The sequence below is a fragment of the Amphiprion ocellaris genome, chromosome 15, assembly GCF_022539595.1.
Source record: "Amphiprion ocellaris isolate individual 3 ecotype Okinawa chromosome 15, ASM2253959v1, whole genome shotgun sequence".
Taxonomy (NCBI): domain Eukaryota; kingdom Metazoa; phylum Chordata; class Actinopteri; family Pomacentridae; genus Amphiprion; species Amphiprion ocellaris.
In genome coordinates, this window is record NC_072780.1 from 30,359,351 (window position 1) to 30,385,543 (window position 26,193).

Below are 26,193 nucleotides of genomic sequence, written 5' to 3' on the forward strand. Positions count from 1 at the left end.
GCAGAAAAGGATGTACAGTAAAAAAAAATAGGTTGACAGCTAATGATGTTTTTCAACTTAGCATCACTCAGACTTATACTTTCAAAAATAATTATTTAGAAAACAGATAATTTTCACATCACAGTTTCACAGAACAGATCTTCAAATTGCATGTTTTGGCCAGCCAAAACTCAAAAAAACAAAAAGATATTCAGCTTTATATATATATATATATATATATAGATATATATATATATATATATATATATATATATATATATATATATATATATATATATATATATATATATATATATATATATATATATTCTAACTTAATATTTATCTATAGCTGTATATAACTTTTGTTTGAAAATAGGATTTTCTTGGGCAAATAAAAATTAGAAATATTGAATAAAGATGGAAATTGATAATATTACTGACTTCAAAATTTGTTGTATTAATTTAAATATGAAGGTTCAGACTACAGTTTTATATATACAGACATTATTCTTATTGTTTCGGTCTGGAGCAGGTGCACAATACATTTCACTGTGCATTATACTATGTATAATTGTCTTTGTGATAAATAAAGGTCTTGAATCTTGAATCTTGAACAAGAACATTTTGCCTGACACACTTAAATGTTAATGTTAAGAGCCTATAATGTCCAACTATGTGCTACTAATTTTTTTTTTTTAATTATGGTATTCAAAATAGTTATTAGATTTTTTAAAATTACTGAAGTTCAACAACAAAATTTAACTGACTCAAATTCGTTTTTTAATAAAGTTATTCAAGTTGAGTAATTCATATTTCAGCATAAATTATTTAAAGTTAGTTTGTAGTGGCTCATAATACTGCAGATAGATTTATTCTACCGGTAAACAAATATATTTTAATAATTTTAATGTTTTAAACGTCAATATTTTGAGAACACGGAACCCTCGCGTTGTTCCCTCGGTCTTACGTCGACCGTATTTGCGGTAAACACGCAGCTATAAAAGCTTTTCGCCGGAAACGGGACGTCCTCTTCTAGTGATCCAACATGGCGGTGAGTAGCTTCTCGCATCGTACGATGGCGATCAAATCCGAAGTTACAGTTGAAATCCACAATCATCCGAGCTGTTGGTTCAAACTAACGGCTGTTTAGTGTTCAGATGGTTAGACTCCATTATGAACAATCAAACTAGAGTCGTATTTAATAAATAAACGTTAAAGAATACTGTTAAAGTGGAAAACCGAGTGATGCTAACATGCTAGCCGTAGGAAAATACGCTACTGTCGTATAATTACAGTTATTAAAATGAGATTTCAGTAATGTCGGTGCTGCAAAAACACGCCTTACACATGTCTGTTGGTATTCTGTGTATTTTGAAGTTGTTCTGGGGTTGTTAAATTTCCGGACACGTATGAGCTCTGACAGCTAACAGCAGCAGCGGAGATATGTACGGACATGTCCTCCGGCCGGCATGTGTTGGTCCGTGTCTGTCTGGAGTTAATGCTGAGGCAGGGCAGGGCATTGTCCGCGGTTTAGAGAGAGTAACTAACTGTAAATGTTAAATTGAAGCTCGGATTTGCTGTTAGGTTGCCTAAACTAGCTTTCTTACACATGCTAACCTGTTAGCAGGAAGCTAGCAGGTAAACTCAACATGGCAGCAGTAGTTGACCAGGTGTGAGCTCTTTCCAGGTGTCTGTGTGGCTGTTGTTGGTTTTTAAGCTGTTAAATGTACGTGATGATGAACCAATCTTCTGCTTTGTGTCCTCCAGGACCAGGGTGAGAAGAAGGAGAACCCCATGAGGGAGCTTCGCATCCGCAAGCTCTGCCTGAACATCTGTGTGGGTGAGAGCGGAGACAGACTGACCAGAGCTGCCAAGGTGCTGGAGCAGCTCACCGGACAGACTCCCGTCTTCTCCAAGGGTCAGTGTCTGTGTCCTGTCAGAAATGTTAGATGGGCTCAGATGTAACAACCAGGAAATGGACTTCAGGTGGCTTGTCCCAGGGCTGGATTTTAAGTTTGTGTTTCGTCTCCTTGCAGCCCGCTACACTGTGAGATCCTTCGGTATCCGTAGAAATGAAAAGATTGCTGTCCACTGCACTGTCCGTGGAGCCAAAGCAGAGGAGATCCTGGAGAAAGGACTCAAGGTGAGTCAGTCATGTTGTCTTTACCAGGTTTTGTCCTCTTTTGACCTGTTGTAGACTCATTAGAGGCTGTAGTTTTCTGTGAAGTACTTTAATCCCAGATAGTGACATTTTCCTCTTAGATTATCTCATGCTATTAGTGTTGAGAGGCCTGAAGTTAGATTAGTCATAATTTGTCTTTTTTTCCTTGTCTGACGTGACGGGTAACTTTATCCTTTGGTTATTTGTTGGCAATAATCTTAATTAACAATTGAAAGAAACATTAGCTGCATCAGGAAAATCAGATGGGAGGCATTTTTTGTTGTTTGTTTTGGAGCAGAGACTGTTCTTCTTCTTTGTTTTGTTGATCATCTTGACCCCCACCACCCTGTGACACCTCAAGGGTCCAGATCCTCAGGTTGAGAACCGAAGCACCTTAGTTTATAGTTTTGAAACGATGAACAGGATTCAGCAGGATATTCAAGGATAACAGTAAAAGGCATGAAAGACTGAAAGTGATTCTGTAGTAAACCTTTATTTGTGTATTTGTCCTTCTTTAAATCTACAGTTACTATAATGTAGACAATTATAATACAAAGCATACAAGTTAAATAAAACAAAAGGGGGTTTCAGTGCAGAAGAATTATGTTTTTGTAGCTGCACGTCTCCAAATGGAAAAACGTGAACCTCCATGCTGTTTAGTTTAACTGGAAATGAGTATTTGTTTTGTTTTGTATTTAATGGCTTCATAATTCTCTGACATGAACAAAGAACATGTGCAAAAAACGTCATTTCCTGTCCTGTGTTTCACGATTGGGTGGAATTAAATCCAGTCGTTGCTGTAAACCGGTGGTTCTCTGCTTCCAGGTGCGTGAGTACGAGTTGAGAAAGAACAACTTCTCTGATACCGGAAACTTCGGCTTCGGCATCCAGGAGCACATCGATCTGGGCATCAAGTACGACCCCAGCATCGGCATCTACGGACTGGACTTCTACGTGGTGAGTAGCACAGACTCACCTGATGTGGAGGGTTGTGATGGCTGCTGATGGACTCACGGTTATTAATTCTGTGTACATAGGATTTGTGTCTATATCTGGTTTTACTGAAATGTCATACAATCCAGAGAGACACATTTGATAAAAATGCGTTTTCCAGTTGAAATAAAATGTGTTTTTCAAATTAAACAGACCACTTTTGTCATTGAATGTTGCATTATTTGACTAATGCTGCAACTAAATTAACAGGTGTCACTAACCTGTCGGTTTGCAGCGTTTAGTTAAGATTATTAAGTAGTGGTTTTATATCGAGCAGTTTATCAGAAGGTTTAAGTACAGTTAATTTTGCTTCTAAGAGTTCATTAGTTCGACTAATGAACGTTTCCATTTGTGTGTTCTGTTGGTGTTGGACAGGAAATCGTTTCATAGTGCTTTTAACGGTGTTTATACTTTCTCCTGGTGGTTGGACAAGTGTTAGTGATGTCTTCTGTTAAATTTACAGCTGATTCTTGGATTTGGTTTCATTGAATACGGTTTAAACGAGGATCTCATTAAATTTAATTTGCTGTTTTAGCTTGTTGCTGCGTTTTTTTTATTATTTGTATGTTTTTTATTCTGTGATGAAAGAGCTCAGCTTCAGCATCACAGAAACAGATTTATCCTTCCTGACTGTGTTTTTATGATTAGCTGAAGTGTTCCTAAGCAGTTCTCTCTTCCTTCATGTTCAGGTTCTGGGCAGACCCGGCTTCAGCATCGCCGACAAGAAGCGGAAAAGAGGCCGCATCGGTTTCAGACACCGCATTCGCAAGGAGGAGGCCATGCGCTGGTTCCAGCAGAAAGTGAGTACAAGAAGTTTAGAGATTTTCAAACTTTCACTGAGGAAAAGAAGTTACTGCAGATAAAGTAACTGCTCCTAAGGCAGTGACATTAATCTTTAACAGCTCTGAGCCTGATCATGTGAGAAATGACGTGTTTTAGAGGAATGTCTTAAAAATAACCATGAAAATAGGTCATTTTCCACAAGGATGGACTGGGACTTTTCACATGTTCAGACCGCTGGAACCAAACTTCAGAGCAGCCCTGATAAACCAGTGATGATCTGTTAAACCCAAGAAGAACTGCTGTTTTTCTGCCCTCTCAAAGTCCTTGTTCAGTAACGGTCTCCTCTGACTTTACCAACAATATAGAAGATTAAACAAATCCTCCGAATGCACTATTTGTAGTGGTTTTGTTGCACTAACTGAGTTAACGTCATGGTTGAAGCTGTTGGGCAGCTATGGAAGCCTGAAAGGGCCAAATATTTAAATATTTGTGTTGCCTCAAGTTCCTGCGGTGGAAAAACCTTAAATCATTCCCTGGAAGAAGACATATTTATGTTTCATCGTCAATCAGTTGTGTTCTTTCAAATTTGGTGGATAATTTGCTAAAAATCGTGTTTAATCAAAGCAGACGAAGACATTTTTTGATAGACTTGGAGTTACTAATGGGCTAAATGATTTATCCTCTCTATTTGTTTTTTGGATCCCTGGTTCAGTCCGTTCATGTGAAACTTTCAGGATCATATTTGAGATCTAGCAAAGTTGAGCTTTAGTTCCTTAATTTAACCCAGTCTTTCTGCTTTTTGTGCTCTGTTTCAGTATGATGGTATCATCCTGCCTGGCAAGTAAAGGACCACCTTTTGATCTTGTTTATAACAAAGTAATAAAATGGGGGAAAAAAATGTGTTTTTGTGTCGTGTTGTTACTGCAGTGAACACGTCTGCTGACTGTCTAACATCTGAAAGTCTCACATTGATTGATAGATAGATAGATAGATAGATTAAACCTTTATTGATCCCACAGCGGGGAAATTTACAATGTAACAGCAGCAGATGGAGCAGAATAAAAAAGAGCAGCACACAATGCACACAGTGCATAGATATAAATATTTTCTCCTTCTAGAAGAAAAATACAATATTTACAGCAGGCTGAGATTCTGAAATTAGTGCTTCAACTTGTACCTCGAAAGTTGAATCAGGGAATGACATCGCGCTCGATTTGACCATGTTCAGTACAAAATGTTAAAAAAGATAAATTCCTTCAGGAAAATGGGAGAACCAGTCGGTAACAAAGCATTAGTCTGTGTTTTGTGCATCCAAATATAGCATTTCTGCAGATAGAAGCTGGACAGTACTGTGTGTACATCTGATAAGAGGCAGAAGTGCTTATGTACGATACATTACTACAGTTTATACTAATGATGTCCTTGCTGGTTGTCTTGGGTGTTGGGGTCGTGGTTTATAAGGTTGTTCTTTCTGGTTCGAGAAAATTCAAAAGTTTTACTAATTTCCCATTTAGAAAGCTGAAAATGCCACTCACAAATGTCTGCATTATTTATTTATTGGCTCCTGTAAACAACATTGTTGATTATAAAATGCATCAATGCAGCAGCGATTGTTGGGAGACGATGTCTTTAAACTAGATGTCCAGAAATTCCTAAATTTCACATAATGTAATTTTTCATGCTTGTTGCTGTCCAGGTCACATTGATTAACTGGGTACATTAGGATAAATTATATTTAAATACAGCTGGAAATACACTCCCATTAATATGAAAACTCAGTAATTAACATGAAATAATCTGCATTGATGTAACCCAATTTAAAAAAATAAAGTCTTTTTTAGCCTTACTGGTTTCCATCATTCTGTTAGCAGCACAACTGTAATTAAAGGTATTAAACTGTATTAATTGTGATGCTTAGGTCATGAATTTAGATTATTTCTTGCCTTTTTTTAAGCTGCTGTTTTATGTTGCAGCTGTTTGCTGTGTGACTTTTTAACCACATGAGGGTAGTGTGGTGCTGAAAAGTCAGCAGAGGAGGAATTTTCAGAGTTAAACGGGGGTAAATACTTATGGAGTGACTTCATTTAGATTTTTTTGTTTTTAATTAAATGAAATTAGTTGGTATAAATCTGTTTTCACTTTGTCATGAAAGAATCTTTTTGTAAATCCTTGTCAAAAATTATATTGACCGTGATTCAATGTTGAAAGGCAATAAAAGCACAAAACTTCTACTTTATATGAACACTAAGTACAACTTTGGGATCAGATTCTTTATCAGAAATGACATCAGCTGAGATTAATAGAATTTTCATGCAGATTTAAAGTTTGCACTCGTAAATAAGGAAACAAACTCGGCATGTTTGGATCAGATTATGTTTATTCAGTGAAACTCCACAGAAACCAGCAGCTCATCCAGAGCCGACACGAATACAGAGACTCAGCCAATCAGAGAAGCTTTTTATATCTCGTTATATTTCTAATTAAATCTCCACAGATATTTAAACTGCTCATGTCTGTCTGGTTCTGCTTTTGTATTAATTTCAATAAAAATGGGATGTTTTAGGAAAGACAGGTGAAGTGTAACCTATTTTTTTATTCTTTATTTGTTGGATTTTTTTCTAGATTTTTATTTATTTTTCTTTTCTCTTATTAATTTCTTGGGAAACTTTAGTTGCTGAAGTCAACGTGTTTTATTTTTATTCTTCATTTGTTCCTCTCGCCATTTCACTTATAAAATGTTTATTTTTAATCACTACATCTACTTTTTTTTATTGTTTTTCGTCACATTTGCGCTACACTACTTCCCTTAAATAAATAAATCAATAAACATTTGTTTTCTGCTGGCCTGCCTCCGTCCTCTTATGAGAATTATTTCAAGTTTGCCGGTGAGAAATCGTCTTTATTGCATTTTTTTGGCTCATTTGTTCCTGTAGCTTCCACACACTCCACCGTGTCACCATTCACTCGTGCACACACACACACACACATGCACGCTCGTTTGTTGTTTTTTGTTTTTTACAGCCACACACTCTGTTTAGTTACATCTTTGTACACAAACTGCCAGCGGATTCACAGTGACGTCAAACCGAACCACCTCCAGCACACATTAAGCCTCTGTTCCCTTCGTTCCTTCCTTCGTCTTCCACCTGCTCCACTCTGCTTTTCATCCACCTTTATCTCCTCCGATCTAATTCATCCTTTAACCTCCACTTTGGACCATGCAGGCTCTTTTCTCTCTCCTAACACCAACACAGATATTTGTGCATCTGCATCTGGTTGCAACTTTAATTAACCTCTGATTATAATTTCACTGGAAACCATCAAATCGGACAAGTTCAGGAGCAACTCTTGTTCGAAATACAGTCAATATTTGGAATTAAACATGAGACTGTAACTTCTGAAATAAGATGTAAAATTTTTTAAATTAATCTGCCATAAAAATACCCCTTTTCAGTTCAGGGACACTCAAATGGTTCGCTCCTGTAGCCTCACTTGGTTTAGATTCTGGTGATTAATGATACTAAACTTATGTTTTAGCATTTACCTTTAGCCGTCTATTTGACAGAAGTTACATTTTCTGGCTTCAACCTGACTGTTTTCATCACTCTAAGTCATTTTTAGCCTCTAAAACACCATCTTATTCAACAAAAATAATTGTAGTATGGTTATCGTAGCCTTGCTGATGTTTCTTTTCCTTGTCTTGCACCTTTATACTGTTTACACTAAGTATGTGTCACTAAAGTTCACGAAAAAACTCTTTCTAGGTGTTAAATAATTCGACTTTTCCACGTGCTAAACAGAAAAGATGTCAGACATGATCCAGATGTTGTCCTGAGGTTGAACCGTCCCTCCTCTCTATGCGGTGGTGGTTTGTGATGGAGCCACGCTGTTCTCTCTGCTCCGGTTCTTCCCGGCCTGCTGCTGCTCTTCGTGGCCCGGGGTGTTGCGGTGTTGCCGGCGTGGTGCGTGACGAGGCGGCAGGTTCAAGGCGCAGCAGGACACTCCCACGGTGGGTTCAGGCAGATCTTCGGCCATGGACCAGCTGTCGGTGGCCGGGTCGTACTTCTGCACCGCCGCCTTGTAGCGCTTCTCCGCCTCGTTCCAGCCTCCCAGCAGGTAGAGCTTCTCGGCCAGCGGCGACAGACCGGCGGTGCTCACGCCGAGGGGCAGCGGGGCGGCTCGGCTCCACGATCCACTTTCTGGAGAGAAGATCTCCACCGAGAGCACATCCACCCTCTCTCCACCCGGCCCCAGCTGGCTTCCTCCCACCACGTACACCTTCCCTCCGAGGGTGGCGGAGCAGTGCCAGCCGCGAGGGGTCTCCATGGGGGCCTTCTCGGTCCAGGTGTCGGTGTTCACGTTGTAGCAGGAAACAGAGCGGGAGTAGGCACAGTTGATGTAGCCGCCGGTCACCAGGATGTCACCGGAGGGCAGCGTGGCGCTGGAGTGGCAGCAGCGAGGCGCCTCCATGGGCGTACGCATCTGCCAGGTGTTGGAGGAGGGCAGGTAGCTCTCGGTGGTGGCCAGCAGACCCTCCACGTTACGACCGCCGATGGCGAACAGGCGACCGCCGCTGGCAGCCAGAGAGAAGTGGGTACGACGCTGACGCATGCTGGCCAGGTGCAGCCAGGTGTTGAAGCGAGGGTCGTACCTGATGGAGGTAAAGGGAGGAGTTGGTGAAGGAAAGGGTTACCGAGTGGATTGTCAGATCATTCTGCAGCACAGAATAGAATAGAATAACTTTATTGTCTGTTCCAAGTAAAAACAGAAATTCATCTTTTGTCACAGCTGTAAGACAAAAATTAAAAACCACACAAACATTTAAAACACCCTCACACATTAAAAACACAGTGTAATAAATAAAAACAAATAAAACACATAAGATAACTAAAAACACAGTGCAGCCTATTTTGTGTTATTAAGAACAGCTATTGCAGAGGGGATGAAAGATTTTTTTGTAGTTGTTTTTCCTGGCCAGTGGTCAGGCTGCAGCTCATTATCATTCTCTCACTTGAGAAAAGACGCGATGGCTTCTTTGTATTCTTTTAACAATGGATGTCCTGATCTAATATCAAAGATCGAGACTGGCTGATCAAGGTGTTTATTAACTGATCGGTATATCTTGAACCTGAGCCTGATCTTTGTTGACCTCTACTGTCATACAGATACTGTAAAGAGAGAGTCCAATTTGTGGACCTGGAAAAGCAAATTTTTAACAATTTTCTTCATAATCTGCAGCATTATCAATTAAATAATTGATTAACTAGTAACAGAAATAGAGCATAGCTGGCAGGTGTCCTGGGCTGATAATGCTGTGTTGGACACTGGACTAATGGATAATTTGGTTTGCAAGGGCAGCTCTTTTATACATGCCCGTGTGTGGTATAAACACTGTCCTAGTTGATCTAACCTTGTCTCAAACACGAGTTCTAGATAAAGATCATTAACTGTGACAGAAGTCTTTGTCATGGTAGCCCTTTACTCGCTAAACCTCCACAATCCTCTCTGCATGTCTTTAATGGATGTGAACTGCCCTTAGTCCAACCATAGAGTATAAAAATAGTAAGGGGCTCCATCTGGTGGAACAACCAGGTACTACAGCTAATCTAAAATACTTGAAGTGCGTATAATCAGGGAAAACGCTATCAGATTATTAGTCCGTATGGGCTGATATTAAATATTAAATGACACTGATCTTGGCCAAAAAAAAAAAAAACAAACACACTTGATCAGGGCATCACCACTTTAAACCAATCCCAAACATATTGGGCAGAGCTAAGCCCAGGATGCAGCAACAGTGTCCCCTCAAAGCTCACCCTCAAATACCTCATGTAGCAAATGGTTTGTGGTGATTTGAATATTTATAACTTCTGTCCACCGACCTGCTCAGGTTGCTGACGGCATGTTTGGCCTGATTGCGGGCGTCATTCTGGTCTTCTCCTCCGGCCACATACAGGAATCCGTCCATCACAGCCACACACTGGTTGAAGCTCTTAGCAGGTAGCTGGGTCAGGTGGCGCCAGGAGGCTCCACCATCACGAGGGTCCCTCCACAGCACCTGAGGTCAAAGTCAGTGAGAGTCACTATCAATTATTAATTTGCTCTTACAGTTGATGAGCTTTACAAGGTGCAATAAGTGATTTATGGACCATCTTTTCAGTAGAAATCAGTAGCTTCAGTAGAAATCAAAAGGACTTCTCTTGTAGGTTCTTTCAAGAACCTACAAGAACCTCATACCACTACCATGACCTGGATGACTGAGAATCTACACATACATTTTAACTCATATTTTTACACGTCCACATATTTTAGTCCAACCTGCGCCCTCATGGACACCCACCTCGCGGCTCAGAGCTCTCTCGGTGAGCGATGGACGTCCTCCGATGGTCAGCAGAGTCTGCTGGGCGGCTCGGACCTGCGTACGGCGGGACTGCAGGGTGTTCTGCTGGTAGGGCAGCAGGTGGTAGTTCATGGCGTCCACCAGCAGCCGGTGGCACTGAGGGTCCAGCATCATGCGGGGAACCGGTTGGATCTGACTCACCAGCTCGCTGGCCGGGATGGTCTCGAAGCGAACGTGGGCGAGAAGCTCGGCGGCATGAACCTGGCGAGTGGCATCGAAGTCGAGCCACTTCATGGCGAGCTGGAAGTAGAAGAGACGTCAGTGAACAAGACAAAACATGAAACACTAATCAGCTGAAGTGTTTTTCACAGCTGACAGTCTGCAGATGTTTTACTGATGACACTGGCAGACAAACACTATGCTGCCCAAAGTATTGGGACGTTTGCCTTTACGCGCACACGAACTTTAATGACATCCAATTCTTAATCTGAAGGGTTTAATATGGAGTTGTTCTACCCCTTGCAGCTATAACAGCCCCAACTCTTCTGGGAAGGCTTTCCACAAGCTTTAGGAGTGTTCATGGGAATTTTTGACCATTATTCCAAAACCACATTTGTGAAGTCAGGCAACGATGTTGGATGAGAAGGTTTGGCTCTCAGTGTCCTCTAATTCATCCCAAAGGTGTTGTATCGGGTGACGGTCCAATCAAGTTCCTCCACACCAAACTAGCTCATCCACATCTTTATTGACCTGCTTTGTGTACTGGTGTCAGTCATGTTGGAACAGGAAGGGGCCATCCCCAAACTGTTCCTACAGAGCTGGGAGCATGAGATTGTCCAAAATGTCTGAAGCACTGAAAGTTCCTTTCATTGTAACTAAGGGGCCAACCCCTGAAAAACTACCCTACACCATAATCCCCAGTCCCACAGTGCAGTCAGGTAAGTACCGTTCTCCTGGAAACTGCCAGGAGACTTTTTGTGACACCTTCAACTCATCCATGATTTGAGACTATTTGATCAACAATATCGCCGATTCTGAACTCTTGACGTGATTGATAATAGAATACACCGAAAAAATAGAATAAAAATAACTAATCTATTTAATTCAATTATCCACATGTCTTAGTAAAATAATGTAACTTGTGAACAGTGAGCGTTTCCATAAACCGACTCTCAGCTGTTCAGAGGAACTGTGACTATAAACGATCCAGTGCAGTATCACAGAGCTGTTGAGTTATTGACAGACTCAGATTATAAATACTAATCTATTAATTATTCTTCCCCTCTCAGCTGCTCGTCTATTTACGTCTCTAATGAAGCTGTATATTGATAAACTAGGCCCCTAATCGAGTACAGTTTGAGGTAAACTTGTTCTGCTCACAGTCGACCTGCAGGTGACTGACTGGTTTGGATTTACGGATCTGCGTTCGGCTCTGAACAGCTGGTCTCAGGTCTGTTTTTAGGTTTGGATGAAAATAGCAGGAAGTCCCAGAAGGTCGGTGAGTTAATACTGAAAGTGTCAGCAGCCGCCTCCTAGAAGACCCAATGTTTCTTCTTAGCTGGGATTAGATCTGCAATGATTGTTTGATTAAGCGTCAGCAATTAAATTAATTAACTCTTTTGCTAATCAACTTATCAGTTTGGAAATCTCCTAAATGTGAATATTTTCTGGTTTCTTTCCTCGTTTATGACAGTAAACTGAATAATTTTTAGGTTGTGGACAAAACAACACATTTGTTATCTTGGACTTTAAGAAACGTTGATCGACAGTTTGAATTTTTTTTTTGGATATTTTAGAGACCAACAACTGATATGTTAACTGAAAAAATAACTGACACATTAATGAACTCAGCATTAAAGTGAAATGTTATATTGCTGCTAATTAATCAATCGATAGATAATGTACTTTACTGATCCCTTGAAAGGAACTGCAATGTTGTACACTAAAAAAAATATCTTTGAAAAATTGTGGCAGCAACAGTGGCTGAAAAAATATGACAAAAAATTTTTTAATTTAAATTTAAAAAACTGCAAAAAACTCATATCTATAAAAACAAATCTAAAACAAAGATATATATGCTGGTTTAAATACTGTAAAACTGTAATTTTATGTTCAAATATAGTAAAAAAAATTCCTGTTTAGTAGGAATAGTGTTGATGTGTAGTTTTGACCTGTTTTCTTAAGGTAAATATGTAAATTAATATATTTTCTCTGTGATTATCTGTAATTTAACTACATAGACAAAATCTGTAAAATGACAGTATATTGTTGAAGAACTACAGGTGAAAATTGTAAATTTTTTTATAGTGCATTTTAACACAGAACATAGACTTACATTGAGCTGACATGAGGTGAGTAAAAAAAGCACTTTTAAACATATATAATATTAAAGAAATTGCTTTTCAAATCAAATAAGTTAAACTGAATAGAAAAAAATGTAGAATAAGATAAGACAGGTTTCTACCAGAGCAAATTAAGCTTTAATATGCAATGTGTGCCTTATTATTCAGCATTTAGCAAGAAACTTTTAATTTTAATTTGGTTTAAATTGGACCTTAGAATAAGCAGTAACTCTGATTTATCAACAGATCCTGACGTTTTGTTAGACCTCTGACCTGGAAGGCTGTGACCTCTGAAGGCAGCACCAGCGAGTCGTCCTGCAGGAAGGCTGAGATCTGCTCCAGGGTCAGCTGGGTGAACAGTGGTGTCTCGGCGAACTGAATGAAGTTCTCCAGGACGAAGCGTCGGGCGGCGTCGCAGACGGGTAACAGGCCGTAGGCGGCGGCAATGTTCCAGATGTAGACGCAGGTCTGAACGTTGAGCTCGGCCAGCAGGAAGTCCATGCACATCTTGAGCAGTTGAGGGATCTGCAGGGTGGCGGCGGCCGAGACGGTGCAGCCGATGGTGTAGAGGGACATGTGGACACGTCCCAGGTAGGCGAAGGTGATGACATTGGCCAGACCTGCAGACAGAGAACCAACAGTCATCAGCATAGAAACTCACATTAACCTTCTAAACTGTAGAACCTGCAGGTGGGATTGAAAAGCATGTTATCATTTTCAAAAAATACCAAAATGACACCATTTATCACAGCCAGAAACTGTAAGAAACAACTGAAGTGTTGGATCTTCAACTTTCCAACAGTCCTTGAACGAACTATATGTAACTAGAAAAGCACCCAGAGAGCGCAAGGCTGCTCAGTCGCTGTATCATTTCCGATGGATGAAATCTTTAATAAAAAATGACCTTGCCCTGAGCACAGGTGTGTGTTATGCATGTGTACGTTATGTACAGATACCGAATCACGTGACCAAAATATGTAGCGGGCGGCGGGAATTGATGGGACTCAGAAACACCCCCACAGTTTAATCAGTTGTTCCTTGTGCCATTTCCAACGGATAAGTCCCGATAAGTCAGCAGCGGTGGATTTGTAGTAGGATCACAATCATGTGATCGTCAGCAGGCAGCTGACGTAGTGTTCACTTGTTGTCATGGTTACAGTGACGCTGTGCTGCTATCTGGCAATGATACAGAAATTTTTAAGAAATCCATGGATCCAGACTATAAGCTGCATCACTGACAAAATCTAATCACTTGGTCCTTGTGTCATTTCTGATCTTCCCTGAAAATTTCATCCAAATCTATTATTCTGTTTTTGAGTAATGTTGCTAACAGACATACAGACAGACAAACTAACCAACAGCAGTTGTCACATAACTCTGCCGTGTTCCTTGGCGGAGTAATTATCCATCTAGAAAATTAATGGCAAGTTGAAAATCATAAAAGTTCCTGAAAATCAGTTTATTTTGCAGGTCTCATTTAAAAATATGCAAACATTACACCAGATGTGATTTTTTTAAAAAATGCTGTGGTCCTTTACTTAACTGAGAAGCCTTTCTAAGTGTCAGAATTTTTTCAGCTGACAAAAATCCAGACACTTAGAGGAAAATGAAGCATTCTGAATCAATATAATAAGTGCAGCATGACTCCATTATAGTAGACAGAGCAGCAAATTGTTGGACGATACACTCTGCATGGTGAAACATCTTTCTACAGCTGATGAGCAACGTAGAGTGGAAATGTTTGTAGGGATTGATAAGACGTGAACAACAAGATTTCTATATCATGTGAAGCCATTATTACTTTGCAGTATTAGTTGCATCTGTAAATGTTGTACATGTTGAGTCGAGGTTTGTAAATTTGTTTTTAAGATTTGTGGCATTGTAAAAGACTTTTCTGAGTTCTCACTACTTCTAGTTTTGCTTGTTGTGTTTCCATAGAGATACAGGACTCTATAATGTAGTGAAAAATTTAGCTACAGTGAGTAAAAATGTGACAGGAGCAAAAATGCCCAGAAACTACTTGGAATGATACCAACTCTACCCTGGACACATAGATGTTTGAGTGTCTTGAGCGTTACTTTTGATGAGTTGAACGTACCCAGAGGTGAAAGTGAGGGCAGCTCCAGACGCTTCATGCCGGGATCTTTGGCCAGAATCTCTCTGAAGTACTGACTAACCGAGGAAATGACCAGTTTGTGGACGTCGAAGGCCTTCGTCTTACAGGCCAACTCCAGATCAGTCAGGAACCTGAGGAGGAAACACAGATTGAAGGAGATCTGATGCAACAACTCAGGACACAACACCCATGATGAGGAGATCTGTTTGTATCAGGGCTAACTTCTCCTGGCGCATCTTGCTGAGCTCCTCCAGCAGTGAGTTTCCATGCAGGGGTCTGGTGAGCTCGCTGCCCAGGCCGAGGCCCCTCTCCCCGGGCTTGATGACGGGCGGCGGCAGGGGCAGGTTGAGGCTGTTCAGCTGGGCGATGTCCAGCGCCGCCATCTGCTCGATCTTCTTAACGCCGCTCTCCATCACCACCACGCCGTCGCCGCGGCTCTCCACTTTCAGTGGGGTGGCAACCGTCTCCATGGCGACCTGAGGGATGGCTTCCACGGCAGCCTTCTTCGGACGGAAGGCCTTCTTCTTAGGGGCCATCATTCAACTGTGGATGATGTGAAGTTAAATTTAGTAAATAAGATCTTAGAATCTGACCTACACTGTAAAGAATTATTATTTTTTTAATCTAAATTTGTTGAAAATTTGCAGTTAGTTTGCATATTTTCCTTGTTTTGTTAGTAAAATCACAGAAAAAAAGCTTTCATTTACACGTTAACCATTTAAAAAACAGTCCAAAACAGTAAATAATATCCACAACAATCTATAATTTAAAAAATTAGCTCTTTTACAAAGTCTTACCAAAAAATTCCACCATTTATCTGTGTTCAATTAGCTAAAAACATGATTATTTTTGCGATATTTTCTCCTTTTTTGAGTGTTTTTACATTTTTTTTAGTGTTTTCCATCATTTTTAGCATGATTTTTCTGGCAACAAAAGTGTTTTTTATGCTATTCTTTTGTATTTCACATATTTTACAGTTTACATTTCACTCAGTAAAGAGCAAACAGGGACTTACTTTCACAATAAGTAGCACAAACGCTTCGGTTTTGTTGTCTTCAGGACAGAAAGAATAGTTTGTTGGACTGAACTGATGGCTTTAGATCCACATGTGGAGATAGTTTTGGAGTTTGTTGATGGTTTCACTTCAACACAGCACACAGCACCTGAAAGAAAGAGGAACAGATCAAATCCATTTAGAAAGTCTAGCTTATACATGTTTAACTGTAAAGGGGTTGATCCATATGTGCATTCAGGGTAGATATTTGGAACTATTACGCATTTGTGCTGATTGGTTGTTAATTGAGCTGCGAATGTGTGCATTTTTTTATTTATTTCATTCAGAATCAGTAAAAATTGTAAAACTGCTGAATGTCAGATCTGATAATCGATCAACGGCTAAAAGCTGCATCATTAAAGGCGCAGCTGGTCAAAAAGTTGAGGCTTATATCATGAATTTTTAAAACTTGGTTGCAGATCTTAACCAAACTCATCACAATTTATGGATATTTTAATGTGTTTTCAAACTTCCAGTCAATCAAGAGTTTGCATCAGTTCCAGTACAGAATGAAAATTTATTTAGTTTATCCCAAATGTTATTAATTATTGACTTAAATCTATTTGCACTTTCAACAGTGACTCCATGCTACTACAATGCAAACTCTGACAGCGATAAAAAAAAAAAAACAACATTGCATGTGACTCAGATTTTCTAACCAGTAAAATAAACTTAGAAATTTAGTATAAATTGTGAATAAATGTGAAAATAAAATGCCCCCAAATACTAGTATTGGGCGCTAGAGTGTCTTAAATCTTTTTTGTATCAAATAGTCTCCTATAACCTTAAATATTCACATTTAAATATGCAACAAATAACTTCATTAGGTGTAATTTAAGACTTTAGCACAGAGAAATCAAGAGATTCTGTTTAATTGGGTCAAACGTGACAAAGATCCTAATAAATGCATGATTGCACCTTTTTCTATTGCAGGTAGAAACTAATAATAAGAAAAAGACAGAAATTTTGCATGTGAAACAGCCAAAATTAATCAGACATCAGCAGAGAACTGATGAGTAAATAATATATTTTAAAGGCCTTTTAATACATTTTCTAACTAATTTTCTTGTTTCTCTGTAATTCCAGAGACAAAACTTTAAGAAAGAACTCCTCCTCCACAGTGTGTCTTTATGTTTTGATGTTCCTCTTGATAAACGACCTCCACAAATCTCCAGCCTTGTACTGTTTTGTGGTCACTTGAGGCCACGTCCATCCCACTGACAGGTGAACATTTCTCTGCTAATCCACGACTCGGATCAACACAACAAACACCGGCGGAGAATCAACACGTTTTTCCTAAACCCTGCTGAGGATCACTGGAGGACAAACCGAGGTCCAGACGCTGTGAATGACAGCAGCAAGTGTCCAGAAACGAAGCTCAGCTCGAGGTCGGGTTTGTGCTTTAGAGCTGCATTCGTGTTTCGCCCACAGAGGCACTGAGGAATCCTGTTTATGTTCACAATGAGCCGAAGTCTGCAGACGGCAGCAGATCAGAGCCAAGAGGCGACTGTGGAGGCCATACATGGAGGGTAGAGGGCTGTATATCTGAAGTTTTACATGCTTTTTTGCACTTTTTACATCCTACTGCTTTGATTGTGTGTGAATAAAAGATTACTGTTGTTGCTTCTTCTGTCATTTGAGATGAAAACAACAGAAAAAGACTTAAAAATGTACAACTAGTCTGCAATTTCTGTGATTATGTGCAGCTTTTTAAAAGAAAAAGAGCGTTTTGGATCCACTCAGTCATTGCATATAAAAAGATGGAGAGTTTCACTAACTTGTGTGGTATTTAAGGCTGCAGATAAATTTTTTTTCTTAATTTACAGTCCCATTAAACCTTTCAGAAAGTTTCTAAAGCTTCAAATATAAAAGGTAGTGTAAGCTGGACAGTCTGGATATCAGCTGATAATCTATTATTTACTTTTTATTAGTTTGTTTTGGTTTATTAACCAAAAACGGAAGTCATGTGGTGCTTTTTGTTCTTTAATTTTGAAGCAAATGGGAAATAAAATCTTGGTTTCCAAGTTAAAAACAAGAAAAATAAACTCAAAAATCTTAAATTCTTATAATGCAGTTCTACCATCTGCAAAAATCAAAACTGCTATATTTGACAGGTTTTTCTTTCTGAAATTGAAGCTGAGGCTGCTTTGACCCTCAAATGTTCAGCAGTGAGTCGTGTAGTGATGAATAAAGATAAATTTGGCTCAGTGTTTGTTGATAATCAGCTGAGCCAAGTTCTGATGACCTCAATGTTGTGATAGAAAAGCCGGGAATTAAAAGTGACCACAGAATCTCAACTCTCTATCAAACACACATGATCTTCTTTCACTTTAATGACTCTCTTCTGTGCTTCAGCTGCTGAAAATAGAATCAAAAATCAGTTGTTTTCCACAACATTAGACAGAAGTTGACGACAAATTTGTCATAAATGTAATCCGCACATAAAAACAGAACTTTCTACCAGAAAGCTAAACTTTTTATGAGGATTGGTCATGCTGGTAACCCAGTTATGTTTCATTGTGGCAGAACCCTCTAAATAATGACAGGAGAAAAGGTAGGAAATAAAACTGTGTTCTATTATTAGCCACAAAGTTTCCACTAGGAGGAGGAGGTCTGGGTGGAGGCACGGGTCAACAAAACACTGGACGTTACAGAGAGACCAGTGTTTGTTTCCTGTTTCAAAGCAACAGTCAAAGTTTCCTTCTCATCCATAACTCCTAGCACATGTTTATTACTGTCACCAGAATACTAGCTCACTAAACTAACACACCGCTATGTTACCTTAGCATTGGCATGCTAGCCCTGTGAACATCTAAGCATGATTTTAATCGTGACTTTAGCATTTAGCATAAATTTACCTCAGCATTGGCATGTTAGCCTTGTGAACATCTAAGCATGACTTTAAATGTGACCTTAGCATTTAGCTTAAATTATATTTAGCATTGGCATATTAGCATTGTGGACATGTAATCATGATTTTAAACGTGACTTTAGCATTTAGCATATATTAACCTTAGCACTGGCATGTTAGCATTGTGAACGTCTAAGCATGACTTTAATTGTGGCTTTAGCATTTAGCGTAACTTTTTAGCATAAAGTTTATTACAGAGACTCCACAAAGAAACACAATAGGTCAGTCGTGCTAACAGCTTTTTATGTCTAGTGTATGTATTTCACTGTGACAGCACCCTCTGCTACTTTAAAATAAAATGACTAACATAAATGAAACCAGGAGCATGTTAGCATTGTGAATATCTAAGCGCGATTTTAATCGTGACTTTAGCATTTAGCATAAATTTACCTTAGCATTGGCATGTTAGCATTGTGAACATCTAAGCATGACTTGACAGCACCCTCTACTAATATAAAATAATATAGTAACTACTATAAATGTAACCAGGACCAACGGAAAAAGTAAAATAATGTTGTTTAGGAAAAAACCCATATCGGGAGGACATCGGGGTGAATGGATGGATCAACAAAACATTGGATTTTCAAAGAGATATCACTATTTATTTCCGACTTTAAACCAAAACTCAACCTTTGCTTTTATTTTAAGCGCTCAGTAGCATTGATCATACATTTTTTTGTTGTTACATGGCAGCAAAGATCCTCCATTTTATCCAAAACCGTGATTTTTCTCCCTAGACGTGACTAGTTTATGCGTTTAAACTTAACCAATTATAGGTCAAACATGTATGTGCTGTATTTACATCCATCAGTGGGGCACTAATTAAACTCTCCGTCTTCTTCATTATCTAACTCAAATTTAAGATGCTATTGTCATTATTGTGCTTTTAAAGTCCCTTGAGTTTGATTCATATAAAAATGTGTTTAGATACATTTAGAGAAATACGAAGTTTAATTTCTGGCATATTCTGAAGGATGTTTCTGTTTCTAAATACCTCATTAACCATTTTATACTACTGTCTATGAGGGGAATGCCAAATATGTTTCTCATGTTCAGTCTTCTGCTGCAGACGGTGGTCAGTCTTCCTCTTCAGTGGCGTTTTCTGGTCGTAATTTGAATTACTGCTGAAGTTGCTACTAGTATGATTTCACTGCTTCTGAAACCTGAATCTTTCCAACCTCTCAGGTAATCAAAATACCAGCCTGGTGTTAGCTGTAAACTACTGGCCTCATGGAAAAACTATTCCAGCACCAGCGACTGAAGCACAACTGACCACGGATGTATGGATGATTCACTTCTCTTTCTAGGCCTTTAAATAGGACCAACACACTCCACACATGGACAGAGCTGTGGTTGGAGGCAGGACAGTACAGGAGCGGCAGCAGCTGCTGTCGGTGTCATATGAAGAGGACGAGCTCACAGTTACAGACCGTACAGGCTTCAGAGGATGTCGCAATCACTTCTAAACAGTTGAAACGTCCAGAAGGCAGTTTAACCTCATTACATCAGACGCTGCAGCATTAAGACGTTTATATCTGTGAATGTGACCCTCTAGGTGTAATGAACATAGGACCAATAAAAACATGAGGGGAGGTGATACAACTGAGGGTGTAATGAGGACAACAAAACCACATTTGGCTGATTAAAACCAACATTAGGAAGGAGAAAGTCAGTCAGAAATGTATGCTGCAGGTACAAACAGTGAGAATGGAAATTTAGTGCTAATTACTGGAAAATGTTGGTAATTTTATCAACTTTACTGTCAAATAAAAGTCCAATTATTGATTTTTACATTCTAATTTAAACCTATCAATGCAGACAAAGTACTACATAACAAACCATATTGTCCTGCTTGTTTGCACCAATAAGAAAGCTATAAAAATGTGTAGCTTATCATATATACATATTAGTATTTGCTAGCATAGCGTTTACTCATTCAATGCTGGAAATGTATTTTTTTTAAAAACACAAACAAACAGATAAAAGAAAACTGATTAACATAGTTGACTTTAGCAGTAATCACATTTAGTTTTAGCCCTTACAGTTACCTGCTAGAAGCTAAATACTAGCACATCAGCTTTTTAGCATGCTAACATCTGCTAATTAGCACTAAATACAAACTAAAGCTAAAGTTTAAGTAAATATCATGAGTTTTGCCGATATTTAGCCATAAACCAAAGCTTTTGACAAACTGTTTACATTGAGGAGGGGTTCATGTCTGTGTAAAATTTACTTAGCATGCATTTAGTAGATGCTGAGATATTTCACTTTAAACCACATTTTAGCATAGTGGTGCAAGAGAAAAAAAATCAACAGAATTGGTTATAATTTGTTATTTATTAAGCAGACTGTTTGTTTTATGTTAAAAAAAATTTATACCATATAATGTGCCATTTGGTACAAAAAACAAACTTTTGCGATTACATCTAGGCTAGTTAGAGTTAGTTGCTAGCCTTAGCTAAAGCAATATTTGGCTCTGCTTCCTGAAATTTAAAAGCTAAGTTGTGTTCCTGCAACAATTTAAGAACTGAATTTGTTCACCACATGAATAAGACAATAACCACATATTTAATAATGATGGAGAAACAAATAATACCAGATAAAATAGTCCTGCTAAAAGCTAACTAGCATAACTTAGCAGAGCAGCAGTAGCATCAACAGCCACTGATTCTAGTGACATTTTCATTAATTTTTGTGGAAACACACCTTTAAATCAGACATTTAAATTTCTGCTTTTAAAAACTAAATTAAGTTTGCTCATTTGTATGAAAGAACAAAAAGCTTAAAAAAGAGACGTATTTTCTTTGTAGATCTGCTTTTTCCTGGCTCTCTTGATATCAGGTCTGTGACAACTTCTTATACATGGTTACATGGTTTTGGAAAGATTTCATCTTCAATATCTGTTTGCTGCTTCTATCTAAACTTGACCTACTAGTGATGCTAAAGGTAAAGCCAGGGGATCATCAAAGTCATTCGTATTCATCCTGCAGAGATGTCTGCAGCATATAAATCACTTTAATTCATCAGATAGTTGTTCAGATATTTCCATCAGGACAAAATGACAATGTGCCTGACATTGTCCTGGCTGGCAACTAATCCAACACGCACTGGGCCTCTGTTACTTTTAATTTCTCATTTACGAGGAATCCAGAAACATTTATTGACGATCTGATGAACTACTATCTCAGATGATGTACAACGTTTGAAACAAACTTGGTGAGTGAGGTAAAATAATCTTTGCTGTGCTTGGATCAGCTGTCAGAAATATCTGGGACCAAGGTTAGAGCCTTGAACAGCTGCTCTGTCATCCACCAAACTGGGAACCAGACCTCAGCCCTCCAACCACCACCACCATCATCATCATCATCATCACATAGAAATATACAGTAACCAGCTACAGCATCGCCTTTAAAAACAGCACTGAGGACTTAGTACCAATCTGAGGTCGTCTTTGTACATCATTGGAATGCCTCCCTGATATTTAAATAAATATTTATTGCCCAGAAATGTACCATTTCTGTAAATTATTTGAGTCTAGTTATTCTCAGTTTAATCATTTTAATCGAGTACCAAGGTAGAATAATTTAATTTTGTTGGACCTCCAAGGTATTTTTGCGTATCTACATGTAGTATTTGTATATATTTACGCTTTAAGGCATGTGTGTGTGTTCTTGTATTTTCTTTTATTGTTGTGTTATTTTTCCTTTAAAGATAGACTTCTGTTTACAGTCTAATCTATGTAACTGCTGCATTAACGAAGTATACACTCATTTCTAATGCAGTTTTTCCTTGGCTTTTAATTAGAACAGTGGAACAACAAGGGCAGTTTAAACACAACTAAAATATCTTTTTATTTATATGATATAAATATTACTAATTTAATATTTGTGCTCCAGTGTTGTGTTTTTTAAATTCCCTGTATCCTTATTTTTTTCTTTCCCTCAAAAAGAACTGTGTTAATATGTTAAAAGTAATCTTCAACACTGCAAAAAATGTTTGCCTGGATTATTTAAATGGGGCAGTGCTAATCAACAACTGCACATTTACCGCAACTCACAAAACCAACTAAAATAACTGATTAAAATATTTTATTTTACATGAATATTACCAAACTACTGCAGAACGTTCGAGCAATTACTAGAAAACAGATGTAAAGTAAAGAGTTATTAATATTTTTCATGCTTTAAAATACTTCATATGTTCCTGCATTATTCTCACATAAGAAATTCGAGATGAAGTGTTTTGGAAAATGTAACCAAACTCCAAAAGGTGGCAGAAGTCAGAAACAGGTCAGATGTTTGTTGACTGACCCAGATACTCTGCAGATACCTGAACCAGAATAAAGACTGTTTTTACAGCATTAAAGTGATGATTTTAGTGACAAAGACAAGCGCTGAGGCACTGGAAGTTCACAAATTTACAAAATATTCAGACGCCCCTGCAGACCTGGGCTTAAATAAAGCTCTTTGCTCTAAAGTTGAGGAATCCATATGAGTAATAGATTACTCTGAGGGCTATTAATGTAAACATCCAGCTGGACAGAAATATCACTGCCATCCCCCAGGTGGTTGAAACGTCAGCTTTAACTCACTGCCCCTGTGGACTAGATATTTTATGACTTACATGTATTTATTCTCATCCTTTAACCTGCTTTAAATGCTGAATTAATGTTTAAATTCATACAACAGTGATGTAATCTCATCGACTAAAAAATTACAGCTTAATTTTGAGGTGAACGGAAAATTAGCAGATCATTACTGCAGATTCATTTGCAGTATTTATGTGTTTATGTCTCATTTGAAAAGAAAATAACCAGTTTTTGGTGCAAGTAAAGGAGGAGGAGGTAATCTAAGCTCCAGAGACTCCTGCTTTTTATTTTTAACCTCCACCTCAGTGTTCTTGTGAATCAAACTTCTCCGACTGCATTAAGCTTTGCAGCATTTTTTCAATAACTGAGTCTCTCCAATTAAATTATGTAACTTTCACGCTGTGGAGCTGCTCAACACAACGACAGTCTATTGAGTCACTGAATGTCTTTATTGTTCTGGTTTGATGTTTATTACTCAGATGTCAACAAGCAGAAAAAGGAATAAATGTCAATGTGGTGTCAGCAGACTATTGTTTTTTGCAGCAAAACTATGTGACTTCTGAGAGAACAAACCCTTTCTACCACCTACAAACAAAAAACTGAATTCAGAAAAAGCAAAACTCTCTGCTACTGAATCAAAAACATTCAATCAATGCAAGATTATTCTGCCTCAGTTTTGGGGGTTCAGGTGTACTTTTGAGCTATAGACAGACTGAGGCAAGCTGCTTCTACTCTTTATGCTAAGCTAAGCTAACTGCCTCCTGGCTTCAATGTAAAAGTTTGAGATTTACATTAATCTTATGAACAAAATGTCAACAAAACATACAACATAATTTCCTAACACTAGCACTTTATCCGTGCAATATCAGATTTTTGTGGCCATTGACCAAGCTGTGAACACCACAAAATCCATTAAATTTCCAAACAAATCTGAAGTTAATAAATTTGAAAATAATAAAAAATGCAAAATAGAATTTGCCTTTTTTCCATTAGCACCAGCAAGCATAAACACATTATAAAATTGAAGTTTTTAAAGTTTGCTTTTTCCATTAAACTTTTCTGAAACCATGAATGTTATAAATGTGCAAAAAAAAACTTTTTGAAAAAGCTAGGATGTAGTTGCAACTTTGGAGTCATGTTCATGGTCACTTTTATCACTTTTTGGTCTCCACCACCTCATGATGGAATTCTGTGGCTTTTTAGCTGATGAATCTTCCACTGTGTTTCACCAGCTGGTTGCAAACTCAGTCTGTCTGCTGTTTATCTGTGAGCAGGTGCCCTTTTTAAAGTGCTTTTACTGAAAACAGCTGCATGTAGTGGCTGGAAACAAACACTGAGAGAAAACCGTTTGGGTTTTCTGACCTGAAAGCTTCAATGTGAGTAAAGCTTCAGGTCAGAAAACATCGAGTTGCAGAAACATTATGTAGAGCTGAAAGGAACTCTAGCGACAGACCAGATAAACCTAATGTATGTTGTTTTGTTATCCACTGTTAAGATACATAAATTGCTGTAGGACCTTTAACAGACTTGACATAAAGAGAATATTATGAGATTTACTAAAATACTCACATGACTGACACACTGCCCTGTGTTTATATTTATAGGGGGTTTGTGTTATTTTGTCTACCACCTGTGCAGTATAGCTATATATATATATATATATATATATATAGCACACGCCACAAAACATAGGGAGGAGGTCAGGGTGGATGGAGGGCTTGACACTATTTAACACAAACTACCATTCAAAAGTTTGAGGTCATTTGGAAATGTCTTTATTTTTGAAAGAAAAGCAGTTTTTTTTCAATGAAGATAACATTAAATGAATGATAAATCCAGTGTAGACATTGTTAATGTGGTAAATGACTATTGTAGCTGGAAACAGCTGATTTTTAATGGAATATCTCCATAGAGGTACAGAGGAACATTTCCAGCAACCATCACTCCTGTGTTCTAATGCTACATTGTGTTAGTTAATGGTGTTGAAAGGCTCATTGATGATTAGAAAACCCTTGTGCAGTTATGTTAGCACATGGATAGAAGTGAGAGTTTTCATGGAGAACATGAAATTGTCTGGGTGACCCCAAACTTATGAACGGTAGTGTACATATATGTATATTTATATCCATATGGCTACATATATACAGTCTCTGCCTGCACATGAGCCTACAGCAACTTCTATCAGTTTTCATAGCTGAATTCCTTTACTTATCTCATGAGAGTATTTATAGGTGCTGATACACACACACTCCATGCATGAATGCGTGTGTGTGTGTGTGTGTGTGTGTGTGTGTGTGTGTGTGTGTGCGTGTGTGTGTGTGTGTGTGTGTGTTTTATAGTGCAGGATTGGATAGGCAAGGACTGACACCTCCTGCAGTACAGTAATATCCCAACAGCAACTGGCAGCTGCTTCACATTGTTTCCATTCAGCGGTTGAGTATAAATATTAGTAAAGGCGCTCATTAATGTGACAGTACAGTTCAAATGTGATTATGTCAAACAACAGGAAGATTTTAGGATTTATTAGCTGTTTCTTTCCACTTTAATTAAAATGTTTCAGGGAATAAACCTGCAAGTGTTAATTTTTGGATGCAGAAGTTCTTCAGTTCTTTCAGTGCCAAACTTAATGAGCTTTAATGTGATGAAATTCAATGTATTTTACCTCTTTCTCCTGCTCTTCTTCCCTTCGGTTGCTTTCTCAGCGTCTCTCCTTGTGCTCTCTTTTGTCTTCTTTCTTATTTCTTCGTTTTTGCACTCTAACAGGTTCCTCTTTGCGTCGACCCTCTGTCCTCCGTCCGGCTGCTGTGTGTGTGTGTGCGTGTGTGTAAGTGTGTGTTGTGTTTGTGTGTCGGTATCAAGACTCAAACCAAAGTTGTGACGTAAAGATTCAACTCTCCTGATCCTCCAACCCCACATCAGACCC

The 26,193-nt window shown here is 38.5% G+C and overlaps 2 protein-coding genes across 2 annotated transcripts; one reads left to right on the plus strand and one right to left on the minus strand.

Moving 5' to 3' along the window:
• Window positions 1–1,730: 1,730 nt before the first annotated feature.
• On the plus strand, window positions 1,731–5,765 carry rpl11 (ribosomal protein L11). Its single transcript, XM_035944912.2, has 5 exons — window positions 1,731–1,900; window positions 2,019–2,125; window positions 2,969–3,100; window positions 3,826–3,936; window positions 4,735–5,765. Exons 1-5 carry the CDS (start codon window positions 1,777–1,779, stop codon window positions 4,762–4,764), a joined length of 504 nt encoding a protein of 167 aa, XP_035800805.2. The 5' UTR covers window positions 1,731–1,776; the 3' UTR covers window positions 4,765–5,765.
• Window positions 5,766–6,278: 513 nt separating this feature from the next.
• Window positions 6,279–26,117, minus strand: klhl43 (kelch-like family member 43). Its single transcript, XM_023263201.3, has 8 exons — window positions 25,933–26,117; window positions 15,733–15,880; window positions 14,940–15,260; window positions 14,700–14,848; window positions 12,875–13,221; window positions 10,260–10,559; window positions 9,802–9,977; window positions 6,279–8,570 (listed from the first exon to the last, which is right to left on the minus strand). Exons 3-8 carry the CDS (start codon window positions 15,254–15,256, stop codon window positions 7,775–7,777), a joined length of 2,085 nt encoding a protein of 694 aa, XP_023118969.2. The 5' UTR covers window positions 15,257–15,260; window positions 15,733–15,880; window positions 25,933–26,117; the 3' UTR covers window positions 6,279–7,774.
• Between the last annotated feature and the right edge of the window lie 76 nt (window positions 26,118–26,193).

Excerpts from the sequence above, each read along its gene's own strand:
- rpl11 (XM_035944912.2), top strand. The coding sequence starts at position 1,777 with ATGAGGGAGCTTCGCATCCGCAAGCTCTGCCTGAACATCTGTGTGGGT. Across the intron at positions 1,901-2,018 it reads GACTCCCGTCTTCTCCAAGG|CCCGCTACACTGTGAGATCC; the intron begins GTCAGTGTCTGT and ends GTCTCCTTGCAG. Across the intron at positions 2,126-2,968 it reads TCCTGGAGAAAGGACTCAAG|GTGCGTGAGTACGAGTTGAG; the intron begins GTGAGTCAGTCA and ends CTCTGCTTCCAG.
- klhl43 (XM_023263201.3), bottom strand. The coding sequence starts at position 15,256 with ATGATGGCCCCTAAGAAGAAGGCCTTCCGTCCGAAGAAGGCTGCCGTG. Across the intron at positions 14,849-14,939 it reads AGCAAGATGCGCCAGGAGAA|GTTCCTGACTGATCTGGAGT; the intron begins GTTAGCCCTGAT and ends TTTCCTCCTCAG. Across the intron at positions 13,222-14,699 it reads GCCCTCACTTTCACCTCTGG|GTCTGGCCAATGTCATCACC; the intron begins GTACGTTCAACT and ends CTCTGTCTGCAG.